The sequence below is a fragment of the Carex rostrata genome, chromosome 5 (assembly GCF_964058835.1).
Source record: "Carex rostrata chromosome 5, lpCarRost1.2, whole genome shotgun sequence".
Taxonomy (NCBI): domain Eukaryota; kingdom Viridiplantae; phylum Streptophyta; class Magnoliopsida; order Poales; family Cyperaceae; genus Carex; species Carex rostrata.
The window spans coordinates 4,084,231-4,098,489 of NC_135922.1; the positions used below are offsets into that span (position 1 = coordinate 4,084,231).

The window sequence follows — 14,259 nt, forward strand, 5'->3', positions numbered from 1 at the left end:
ACATGTATTATATTTTATATACATATACATATATATACATACATGTATTATATTATATGAGGAGGGATCGAGTTACAACACTTTTGAGTTCCAACAAAGTTACAACATCTATTTTTTTCATTTTTAAAGTCCAAATTGTCGATCCAAACCGTTAGATATTCAATCTATATTAAAATGTGCTTGGAGACCAAATTTTATATTTTTTGAAATTTTTTTGCTATTTATTAAGATGGGTACAAAATCGCTGTTTTTTAATGGTACAGAATTTTAATAAAAACAACGATTTTGTACCCATCTTTCATCACTAGAAAGGTCGTAGGGGAGCAACTGATCCAAAAAAAAAAAAAAAAAATTCAATGTTAGAATCCGTAGAAGAGATCAATCGTAACCCAGTTCTTTTTTTGTTTTAATTTTTTTCTATTAAAATATAGATCATATTTAAGAAAATAGATAGAGCTAAAATAAAGACTCTATCTATTTTCTTAAAAACGTTATATATTTTAATAGAGAAAATTGAAAACAAAAAACATAACTGGATTTGGATCAGTATCTCCATTACCGATCTTAACATAGAATTATTTTTTATCGGTGACTTCTTTACCGATCTTTCTACTCATGAAGAACCACAAATATTCTCTCTTTCTCTCTTCTTTTATCATATTTTCTATAGGCAAAAAAATTATCTTGCTATAAAATCTTTCTAACATGTTTGTCCAACATCAAAACTATCCTTTTTTTTTATAAAGATGAGGACAAAAATAATTTATTTTAAATTGGTCATATTTTATTTTTTTGAAAAAATTGAAGAGTGAATTCTTTTTTCTTCTTTATAAATTAAAAATTAACAACATAATCTTTTATATTTTATAATTTTCATTAATATTTATACATCTTAGCTTCTTATAAAATAAAATTATATTACCGTAACTTGTTTAGCTCTGATTTTAATTTTCTAAATTATCCAATGAATTATAGAATTGAGGGATGCTCTAATATTTTAGTGAGTTTATATATGGTCCCATGGCCTACTACCTTTGGGGATTGATATGAAGACAGAGAAATAGAAGTTGATATATATATATATATATAGGTTGGTAAAGCTCAAAATGTTTTTTTTTCTAGCTTTCAGAACAAACGATTTGATTTTCTGATTTTTAAAGTCCAAACAGTCGATCCAAACCATTAGATGTTCAATCTATATTAAAATATGCTTGGAGATCACATTTTATATATTTTTTAATTTGTTTTACTATTTATTAAAATGGTTTAAAAATGAATAATTTTATTAATCTTGTGCACAATATATACTAATCTTGTGCCATGCCTCTATTGGGTGCTGGCATGTGGCTCTGTCCTAAGAATAAATGTCTTCATGTATATTTTATATATTGTCAAATGTTATATATTAATATATCCATATATATACATGTCATGTATAGTTTCTAGACTAATTGTGCACCTTTCGTCATGCTATGTTTTCCACTATTAGCTAGATTAGATCCGTGTTCCCCGGGAAAAGAAACAACAACTTTATTTTGTCCCATTAAATGTGCCAACTCATGATAATTAAAAAAATATATAATTATATCAACTATTAAAATCATCCCCTGTTTCTACTTCAAAAATGTAACTTATTTAAATTTAAACAACAACAAAAATCATCTCCTTAAGTATTATGAAACTTTTTGAATGTCATGTGATATGCTTTTTATCACTTTCACATGTGTATAGTACATTCTCAAAGGTGGAATTGGCTTTTATTTGTACATGATATCCTTCTTTTATAAACAAATAATACTTATAGAATTAAAAGTAAGGAGAATATTTTGTTCAGAGACTCACGTGGAAAGGACAGAGATGTGTCTAGTGTTAGTGTGCATCGCACTTAAAAATGACAAAACAAATATTTATTTATTGCTCAATCTTGTTTGCACTTCCACAAACTACAAATTTAGTACAATTTTGCGCAGAAAATTAATAAATAATTAAGGAAAATCTAGTACAATTTGCCTTGTCCTATGATTCCTAAAGTTGTTAATTTATTGAATTCGGTTTATTTGATTTTTCAAACACACCGACAAATTTTTGGTTAAATATGGTTCAATTTGGTTGAATTTTTTAATTACGGATTTTTTATACATTGTTTGATTTAATTTCTCTTATTCCAGTTCAATCAAACAAATCAAAATTTACTTCGTATCTTTTTATTAAGGTGTTATTTGATTAGTCAGTATGAGTTTTGAAAACCTAATAAATTAAATTTTAATTTAATTATTTTAATTTGGTTTTAACTGAACGGTTATTTCAACAACTAATGATTCCCATCTTAAAAAAAAAAATTTTAAAAACGGATGGTTTTATATGGAAAACTATAAGACGGTTCATATAAAAAAAAATTAACTACAATGTAATTTGATCAAACGGTTTAAATTGCATAGTAACAAGAAAGGGGAGAGTCGGTGGGGTTTTGTTTGATATGAGCTGAGGTCTTCATTTAATATAATGAAATGAATAAATAGTGCATCTCTGTCGTGTATATGATAGTGACTCTGTGATGGATAAGACACCACATCTCACCTCATCTACCGTCTGTTCCATATCCATTTCAATTTTTCTTAATTAATATAATATATACTAAGTAGGAATCATGCATATATATTTGAATACCTACTTGTTTTGACTTGAATTATGGAAAGTTACTGTATATAAATAGTCACATCATGTTAATTGCACCGTCAATACGTACATATTATGTTCGACTCAAGTCACACAATATTTGTGTGACCCTGTATCGTACTGTGTTGTATTAATTTTTTAAATAATCACAGTATGTAAAAAATATACAAATTATAACACATGACCGACACATACCGTGTCATACCTTGAGATATCCTATATATCAAAGTGTGATTTTGTTACATCCCTATCCACAGATGATTTTTTTTACATGTTTAGGTTATTCATCATATTTTTAAAGTTGGTAAAAATTAAGTAATTTATTTTTGATAGGAGTTCAAGTTGTATTTGATGACCTAACCGGTCCCCAGGTAGAGAGCACATGCAATGAATAGTATACAATGGCATTGAGGTATATATTATTATATTATACTAAAGTAAAACCGTGTGGGGGCAATCTAATCCCTTGAATGCTGTTCCAAACATACACTCACATGTTAAACTTTTTATTTTGCTGTCGTGCATTTGTTTTTCAATAAAGATAACGGTAATATTTCACTAATTTTCTTTTTTTTTCAAAAATTGACCAATTTTGTACTGCTCAAATGTAACAGCTGTAGTTGGCAATGGGTTCATCGCGAGAGACTTAACGGTCGAGAACTCGGCCGGTCCGAGCAAGCATCAAGCTGTAGCCGTAAGAGTTGGCTCCGATCTCTCGGTTTTCTACAGATGCAGCTTTGTTGGGTATCAAGACACTCTTTACACTCACTCCCTCCGCCAGTTTTTCCGGGAATGCGACATTTACGGAACAATTGACTTTATCTTTGGTAACGCAGCAGTCGTGTTCCAAAACTGCAATATGTACGCGCGAAAACCAAACCCGAACCAAAGCAACATCTTCACTGCTCAGGGTAGAGAGGACCCGAACCAAAACACCGGTATTTCAATCCAAAAGTGTAAAGTAAGCGCCGCCTCTGACCTGGCGGGAAATGTATCAAGTGTCAAGACATATCTAGGTCGGCCATGGAAGGAATATTCTCGTACTGTGTTCATGCAGTCTTATCTTGACAGTCTGATTGATCCTTCGGGTTGGTTGCCGTGGAGCGGTACATTCGCACTTAGCACGTTATATTATGGGGAGTACTTGAACACGGGTCCTGGGTCAAACACTGCGAAGCGGGTCACGTGGCCTGGTTATCGGGTGATTACCAGTGCAAAGGAGGCAGATCAGTTCACTGTGTCTTCTTTTATTCAAGGGGACCAGTGGATCAGTATGACAAATGTTCCATTCATGGCCGGATTGAATTGATTAATGGCATAATTGTAATTTTTATTATAATGTTTATTTTTGAGAAAAAAAAATTAATGTTAATGATTGTGTAAACATTGGGATTTTTTAAATAAATATAAGATGCTTTCAAATTGAAATTTTGCTGAAATGTTGATAATTCAAGATAGGAATATGAAGAATATGCATGAGAAAGGAACTCAAAATTGTGCACCAACAAATACACCTTTTAGTTTTGAAAAGAAAAAGAAGAAGTACACTTTGCTGTATATCCCTTAACTAAATCCAACTGATATGTTCAGATAACTGACAATGTTCTGTATACCAATTGAGAATTTATTAAACAAGACTTTTGGTATAAAATTTATGTCGGAATAGGGTAATTTACCCACCACATAAAATTTGCTATGGCTGCATCCATTTAAACTCCTAATTGGTAATTGGGCCCTAAATTGCGTGAAGCACAAACAGGTCTAAAAGCACCATATAAATAAAAAAAATCAGTACTAGGCCTTAAATACGGCCTATTTGAGACAGTATTGGGCCTTGTATGGGCCGGTAGACTCTCAAAGTTGGGCCAGAAGGGCTGGGGAGGACATCGAATTGGACCTCAACATGAACTTCCCACTGCCTTCTTTCCACCTCACAAAGATAATTAGATATAGACGCAACCAAATGAAGGAATTAAAAAAAAAAAACACAAACACAAAACAAAGCTACACCTATTCTATCTCCCATTCATCAAATTGTAACTTCACAATCTTCAAGTCTTCTAACTGGCTAAAGCCTCCAGAGGAACAGCTCAAAAATCGACTGTTGCATGCTTCATCAATATTGAGAACCTTAGTTCTAATCAGATTAATATGTCCATATATATACATGTCTTGTATAGTTTCTAGGCTCAGTTTGCACTTTTAATTGGTCATGCTACGTTTTCCACTATTAGATTAGATCGGTGTTCCCCGGGAAAAGAAACAACAACTTTATTTTGTCCCACTAAAAGCTCCAACTCATGATAATTAATAAATATAATTATATCCACTATTGAATTCATCCCATGATTATATTTCAAAAATGTAACTTTTTTAAATTTAGAAAAAAAACAAAAATCATCTCCTTAATTATTATGAAACTTTTGGAGTGTCATGATATGCTTTATAGTAAATTTAAGAATATTAAGTTCACTAAATATAATTTTAAACACCAAACAAGAGAGAAAATCATATCTTAATTATTATGAAACTTTTTGAGTGTCATGTGATATGCTTTTTATCACTTTCACATGTGTATAGTATAATCTGAAAGGTGCAATTGGCTTTTAATCCAAGATTTATATCATCTCCCCCCCCCCCCCCCCCCCCCCCCCCACAACCCAACACACACACGCACAACCAAAAAAAACATAAAATAATATTCCATTTGCATGCATAAAGATAAACTTAAATTGTTTTCTTTTGTATTCCCCTTATATTATAATTCCTCTTTTTTTTATACTAACAAAATTGAAATTTCAAATTATAATGTGCTAAAGGAACTTGGTGCTCTATAATTAGTAAATAAGTCTCATGGTGCCAAACACAAATTATGTTTAATGAGTAAAATTTATTTAATCTAAATACCAATTTTTTTTGTTTAAAACTATAGGTATTTTCATTAATTAAAACAAGAGTGAGTCTATGGTACTATGCATATCACGGGTTGTTACCGTGCTATGGCTCTATATTCGAGTTTTCAAATTCTAACGGTCGATCCAAACTGTTCATCTTGTTCTCCATATTAATATGTGTTTGGAGACCAAATTTTACATTTTTTGAAAATTTTTTACTATTTTTTCAGATATTTAGAAAATCACTTGATCTGAAAATTCTGGACCATCCAAAAACAGTGATTTTCAATAAATCTAAAAAAATAGTAAAAAATTTTCAAAAAATGTAAAATTTGGTCTCCAAACACATATTAATATGGAGAACAAGATGAACGGTTCGGATCGACCGTTAGGATTTGAAAACTCGAATATAGAGCTGTAGCACAGTAACAAATCGTAATATGCATAGTACCATAGACTCACTCTTAAAACAAACTAGTTACATAGTTTTGTACTAGTATATAAAATATTACAACTGAATCCCTTTACAACAGTAAACAAGAAAAAACGGAAAATAAAAGTAGAACTAGTGATTTTTGCACTCAGACCTACAAATATATATTGAGCCTGCAACATTTTATGTATTATTATTTAAATTGATAGATTATGAGCCTGCATAATTTATTATGCTTAGCACAAAACAATGTTCATATAATCAAGACGGAACTTGGATATATAAATCGAGTAGCCTTCGTGCTCATTTTATACCTTTGTTTGGAATAAAAATTTTGAGGTAAATTTGCAGTGAATAGTGCATGGACTTAATCATTTGAACATGATATCCTCCTTTTATAAACAAATAATACTTATAAAATAAAAAATAAGGAGAATAGTTTGTTCAGAGACTCACGTGGTGAGGACAGAGATGTATCTAGTGCAAGTGTGCAACACGCTTAAAAATGACAAATCCAATATTTATTTATTGCCCAATCTTGTGCATTGCACTAAAACAAACTACAAATTTAGTACAATTTTGCGCAGAAAAATAATATCAAATTAAGGAAAATCTAGTACAATTTGGCTTGTCCTATGATTCCTAAAGGTATTAATTTATTGAATTTGGCTTATTTGATTTTCAAACGAACCGATCGACAAATTTTGGGTTAAATATGGTTCAGCTTTTCAGTACAAATGGTTCAGCTCAGTGGTGAAGGTAGCATATGATAAGGATAGGCAGTTACCTATTCTTGAAATTTTATATTTTTTTAATTTAGACCAGGTTAAAAAACAAATCTTGCCTATCTCTGAAAATTAAATTTGCTTACCTCTGACCAGTCTAGCTCAATTAAATCTGTCTATTTAGAAATTTGAATTAGCGCTATCCACTACTCTTCTAAGTTCTAACCCGCTAACTTAACCAACTTGCTAGTATGCTACCCTTTTAATTTATAAATAGCAGAGCAGTGTAGTAAAATGCGGTCTATGCGGCCACATATGCGTATTCAGTTGTAATCCGGATAGAAATATGTATGCGGTTCCGCATATGCGGCCACATATTCAGCCATATATTACCATCGCATATTCGGCCGCATATTATTACTGCATAATCAACCACATATTACTGCGTATTTGTTTGTATGATACCTCATATTACCGCATATTACCACATATTACTGCATATTGCTACATATTACCACATACTTGTTACGGTACCGCCTCTTTGCTCATAACCCTAATTTTTTTTTTGGAAATTAGACAATAATAGAGTTTAACATGTATGATTTGTACATTCATGAATGACTTGATCTAACTGGAGTTTAGCAAAGCTCAAAGATAACTCTAATTTTTACATTCATGAATGACTGTGAGCCTGTGACTGGTACTGGTACACTTTTGAACTTTATACCAATTCCATGCATAATTTATACATCCATGAATGACTTGATCTAACTGGAGCTTAGCAAAGCTCAAAGATAACCTAATCAAGAAATTATTCCAGTTTATTCTATTTTTCAAATAAAAATGATGATAGTGTTTGCAAAGAAAATAGATGAGAATAAAAATAGAGGGGGGGGGGGGGGGGTTAGATATGAATTAACTTCAAATTAGTTGTTTACATTGGATAAATATATCTCTTTTATAAAAGAAGGATATATTTTGTTCTTTTGTTTTCACCTAGTCTAAATTATAGATGATTTATAAATTACATAACCATTTGAAAAACATCCAATTTATTGTAATGCTTATGTGGCTCTGTTGTTTAATTTAAATTTGACACTAATGTGTGATATGTAAAAGAATGTTTGTTATAAATATTTGATTAAGTTACAATTTTTTATGTTCATTTCTATTATTTTGATTAATATTGTAATTTTAATTATATTTAATTTTTTTGTAACATATATGTTTTCCTATTTAGTTGTATTATAAATATATTTGTCTACCTCTGATAAAAATTCTAGCTTCGCCACTGGTTCAGCTTGGTTGAATTTTTGAACTACATACTTTTTAATATTTTGTTTGGTTTAATAGTACTTATTTCGGTTCAAATAAACTAAAATTTACTTAGTTTATTTTTTATTCGGCTGACACATTTAATTTGATTAGTTTGATGAGAATTTTTAAAAGCCAAATAATAATTTTATTTATTTATTTTAATTCAATTTTAAGTGAACTGTCATTTCAACAACCCTAATATGATTCCATCTTCAAGAAAAAATAGTTAAAAGAAAACCGATTCGGTTTTATTCGGAAAATTGTTAGACGGTTCATATATATATAAATCAACTACAATGTAATTTGATCAAACGGTTTGAATTGCATAGTAACGAGAAAGGGAAGAGTCGGTGGGGTTTTGTTTGATATGAGCTGAGGTGTTCATTTAATATAGTGAAATGAATAAATAGTGCATCTCTGTGGGATCTATGTTCAGTATATGATAGTGACTCTGTGATGGATAAGACACCACATCTCACCTCATCTCCGTCGGTTCCATATCCATTTCACTTTTGCTTAATTATTATAATATAGAGTAGAACTAGGGGCATGTCTCTAAGTTTATGAAGCCTTTTTTGAACTAAACTATTAAGACTCATCTACTATCTTATGTGTAATGCATCTGCAAACAAAAATTTTAAATTTTCGAATTAATTAATATAATTAAAATTAGAATGTTTATAAATTAATTTTAATGCATTCAATTTTTGAACATTTTTAGGTCACTTAATTCTATACAAAATTAATTCAAAAATTGAAAATTTTTACATGTAGACGCATCACTCGTAAGATAAATGAGTTTGGATTCGCTATTTAAAGTCAATATGATAAAGTTTAGAGTTGAGTTCACAAAAAAGACTTGGTGAACTTAGGAACACTCTATTTCTACTTTATAATAGACTACGTAGGAATCATACATAGGAATTTAAATAGGTGTTGTGATTAGTTATGTTGTGACTTGAGTCATGTATTGTGTCATGATTAAATTGCGATAGATAGTTACTATACATGAATGGTCACATTATGTTAATCGCGTCATGAATATACATATCACATTTGGTCATATTAAACTACTTTTTTTAAAGTTTGAGTTAGTTTATTTAAAATTAATCATTAGATGAAGATCTAAAGGTTTAAATTACAGAGGACTTGTGTAACCATGTGTCGTGCCCTATATTACTAGACCAATTCGCATAACGTATTATACCAAGTTTTTTTTTTCAAATAATCACATAATGAAACATAATAGTCACAATACGTAACAGACACACATATCGTGCCATACCTTGACATATCTTGTGTATCAAAGTGTGATTTTGTTACATACCTACCCATACATGAATTTCAACATGTTTAGGTTATCATATTTTGAAGGTCCGTAAAAGTAAGTACATTTATTGAAGGTAGGCATTCAAGTTGTATTTGTTGACCTATACGGTCCCAGGTATAGACCAGAATAAATAGTCCCATGGCATTGAGATATTATTATATTATAACTAAAGTAAAACCGTGTGGGGGCAATCTAATCCCTTGAATGCTGTTCCGGACATAGACTCACATGCTAAACTTTTTATTTGTCTGTCCTGCTTTTTTTTCAATGAAAAGAACAGTAATATTTTGTATTTTAGAAACTAATGTTCACTCAAAAAATTTACAAAAATTGACCAATTCTATATTGCTCAATTGTAACAGCTGTAGTTGGTAACGGATTCATTGCAAGAGACTTAACACGCGGTTGAGAACTCGGCAGGTCCGAGCAAGCACCAAGCCGTAGCCGTAAGAGTTGTCTCCGATCTCTCGGTTTTCTACCGATGTTGTCGGATATCAAGACACTCTTTACACTCACTCCTTTCGCCAGTTTTTCCGGGAATGCGACATTTACGGGACAATCAAATTTACTTTGGTAACGCAGCAGTAGTGTTCCAAAACTGCAATATGTACGCACAAAAACCTAACCGGAACCAGAGCAACATATTTTTTGCTCAGGGTAGAGAGGACCTGAACCAAAACACCGGCATTTCAATCCAAAAGTGCAAAGTAACTGCTGCCTCTGACCTGGCGGGAAATGTATCAAGTGTCAAGAATGGCCTAGCACACAACATGTTTGTGTGTGTGTGTATCTGATTAGGTTACCCCATGAGTTTGTAAGGTTACCACATAAATGGGCTTACCACATGAATTAATTTCTGGAATGTTACCACATGAGTTTTCTGTGTTAGAAAGGCCTAGCACACAACATGAATTAATTTTTGTAATGTTATAATTGTAACCCCCACAACAGGAATTAATGTTTGTAAAGTTTTAATTGTTACTGCAAAAAGAACTCTGCACATTAGAAAGGCTATGCTCAGAACTAGAGTTATTTTGCACTTGACCAAGTCGCTGAATTGGGATGCAAAGTATGGAAAGTGCGATAATCATCATGTGTGAGAAAGTCGGTTGCGGCAGCATTCGCAAAAGCGATGTTTGAAACACTAAATTTTTCTCATTTGCCTCCGGTCACAATAGAATGGCTCCCTCCAATTTTGATGCTTTTCATGGCCGCTCTGATCATAATGAGAACACTTCGGGCATTCAGTGGTGGTTTGTTGGTTCTCATCATAGTTCCGCATCCTCTGCATCAATGCACCATTTGAGACTTTGAGTTTAGCACCGGACTGTTCAATCAGAATCTGGGCCAATGTGGTCTAATTCGGCCAATGCCTGTAATGCAAGTGAATTTAAATCATGTGAATTTAAATCAGATGGTCTAGATCTAAACTCAAATTTTTAGTTGACTCAGAGGATAGAAATTCATATATATCAGTTATATATATATATTTTTAATATAACTATAATATAAATTATGGTTTTAACTATGGAATGGAATGTATTTGCATTGAATTTACTTGAACTGGCATTAGAATTTATAAAACAAAAAAAATGGAAATTGTAGATTTTTTTTGTCGCAAAAATATACTATTAATCAGGCTTGGTGCGAATTAAAAATAATGAACTGCTGATAAAAATTAATAATACTGAATTGATAAATTTTGAATTACTTTCTCTACAAGAACTTGGTTTTAATTGTAATGCATTTTGGAAGCCTTACAGCATTTTAAATGTGTCTTATTTGAAAAATAAGTTACTGCAGCAGTATTATCTTGGTCTTATCTCGGTTCATCGATTCCAGATCCTATGAAGTAACTCAAACTTTGAGTTTAGATCCGGACGGTCTGATCAAATTTTAGACCAATCCATCTTGAGGTGGAATGTACGGAGTCTCTTTATTCGTGCTAAAGCAGATCGGACAAGCCAGATCTGAACTCAGGTGATATGAATTGCAGTTTATCTGTGTGCCAGCTAGCCTAGGTGTTGTCAGTACATAATAATCTTGAAAGTATCAATTATATCAAGGCAGTTAGATTTAATGAAGATATAGCCTTTGATATCAAGGCATTTAGATTTAATGAAATTATAGCCTTTGACTCAAGTAGTGATTACTATGACAGCTATCTCGAGCCTTTCTTTATATTACTTGGTACTCTTGAAGGCCAACAATAACCAGACTTGGAGCCCTAATTTGAAGGCTTAAAGTCTGTTTCAATACAATTCAGCTATTTCAAATTCAAAGTCTGTTGGAACATTCATAAATTAAAGATAAACTTGAAATTGTTTCTAAATTGACCAAAATGAACACATGAATAACGGGATAAAATATATGTATCCATGACAAAGTCAATTAATTATTTCAACTAAAGCTTCGACATAGCCTGATTTGTTCTTGTCATTCAGTTGCTGTACACAGTGTTGATAGTTGCCAACCTGAAATTAAATGAGATTTTCTGAAAATTAGATAAGAAGTAATGCACATAATATTAATTATCTTCCAACGTCCAATTGCTAGTAACAAAGAGAGTTCTCACCAAAAGAAAAAACAGGGCACAAACAGACCACAACAAAAAACTCCTGTCAAGATATAAGAGATCAAAGAAAGACTGGGAGTACTCTTTACACAACCATATTTTTGCAATGAAGAGAGCATTAATGAGGAAGAAGAAAAGGACACTGGAATTCCCTCATGCGCTAAGCAAGACAACATGGACTATTTCAGTACCATTTTTCATTGTCACAAGGAGAAAAGAGAAAATTAATTTATGAAAAAGAGGGACCTAGTGATTTAAACTAAAAACAGAAACATAAGCAATAGGAAAGATTTCAATATACTGGTACAAGGAAAAGGAGAAATCTGGTACATGAACAGAAACATAGTACTAAATTCTCATGACCACTAATATTATTCTGATTTCTGAAACCTCAAACCCTTTAGGTCCAACCGAAAAAATTACTTACTGATTCCATTATTTAGTCGTATAGTCGAACAGGGTAAGGCCCCAAGCTCTTCAGATAAGGCAAATTCTCTTTCTGTAGAAGCTATTCCAGTAGCACATCAATCACCTACATTTACCAGCATACAACCAATCATTAAAGACAATATGACAAACTTTATTATATCAATAAAATTTAATTCTCAATTATTACATACAGTTTATTACCCATGCTTCCTAGATGTAATGGTGAATTCTCACTAGTCTAAGCCAAACTTAAATTGTGCTTAACAGAGCAACATGAATCTAGTCAATCTTTCAAACTGGTATATCCAACTCAAACAAATGCCATGAATTAAAGGATGCAAACTTGCAAAGAAACAAACATGCAAGAGGCCAATTCTGGTAACAACATCCACCAATGATTCGTGAAGTTCAATTACATCCATCAGGTGACAACACAACAACACTCAACAATTTCTAAACGAAATCCTACAAACAATATAAAAGGTAAATGGAAGAAGATACCCTGAAATGTGGTAGAGGTCCGGTGAGGTTATGCACGAAAGAGACATGTGTACCTTCTCAGAGACAAAGTTTATGTAGACCAAGTTCCTTTCAAGACAAATTTTTAAGTTTAGAAAAAACTAAGAGAAAAAGTACCTAGAGGAGCTGCTGCGAGCTGCATGACTCATGGCTGAGCTTAGACAGATGAGAGAAATGGTGCGCAGGAATGTGGCGAAGAGGGAGGGAGGAAAACCCGACCAACATAGAAAATTTGGAAAAAGCGAGGGGACACGAAGAGATCAGTTGGATCAGCTCAAGAGATTGTTATGGTTGTTAGGGTTGTTTGGTGAGATCGATTGGTGGTTAGGTTTGAACTTTGAACCATAAAGTTTCTCAATGGACAGGAGTATGAGCTGCATTGAACCATTGATGACAACTGGTAAATAGTAGCAATATCATAGTAGGCAATATCGGCCGATACCAATCCGGATCGGCCGATACGTATCGGTATCGGCCGAGTCCGATCCGATACCGAGCCGATACTGATGGTTTTTCTGTTTTTGGTCCGATTTATGCTGTTTTGGTCCAATACCCAACTACCACATAGCAGTAAAAGATTTATATATGCTGCCAAGTACCTGAGGTTACCCCAGTTGTATTTGTTCATGGCCCCTATCATAGCAGCCGGTACAGCAGGGCTTAAGTCTCCAGATATGCCAGCATTTACTCTCAAGTCAAGGTGCAAGGCTGTGATTTTTCCATCTGACTTGAAACCCAGGGAATAGTATGCCTTGGTTGGATGTCGGCCTCCTATCATTATCATGTCAGTTTGGCGTTCAAGGTAAATCTTGACGAGACGTCGAAGCTTGTGTGCTGCAACAGCACATGCAGTGATGACCTAGAATATAACAAATGTAATTATTTAGTTAATTTTATATACAAAATTACAAACGAACATTTCCGTAGGAAATTGTATGCTTCAGCACAACAATCAGCAACAGAGGAAGTTGGTCTTGTAAAGGTTGAAATAGACTAAAATGTAATTATTTAGTTAATTTTTTTTTTTGAAAGAAATAGACTAAAATGTTTTATAAAGTAATATACTAAATATTCAAAATGAACTAAATTTTAATAGAAGAGTCTTGTGAATTATACTTCAAAGTAAAATAATACAGACAGCGATGAAGTGATGAAGTTATCCAGCCAGCACGACATAGTTTCTGGCAGTAAAAAAATATGTTTATAGTTTTAATGCTTGTATTATATTGTATTAGTGGATTATTTGATTGTAATCATTTATCTAAACATAAATTATTGAAAAATTAATTTTTATCATTTTTTTCCTATTTTTTTAGTGTAAAACAAGTTTCTGGCAAAAAAGTCCGATTTTCCGATCCGAA

General features: G+C 32.2%; 1 protein-coding gene across 2 annotated transcripts in view; it reads left to right on the forward strand.

Moving 5' to 3' along the window:
* The window catches only part of LOC144554689 (pectinesterase-like), a 34,329-nt gene that overhangs the window by 4,057 nt on the left and 16,013 nt on the right, over window positions 1-14,259 (forward strand). Inside the window, exon 3 of one of the 2 annotated variants that reach the window (XM_078303011.1) lies at window positions 3,291-4,104. The exons of the other annotated variant lie outside the window; for it this stretch is intronic. Coding sequence (XP_078159137.1) covers window positions 3,291-3,985 — 695 coding nt within the window. The 3' untranslated portion in view covers window positions 3,986-4,104. Of the gene's footprint in view, window positions 1-3,290; window positions 4,105-14,259 lie in introns of those variants that run through there. 2 annotated transcript variants of the gene reach the window in all.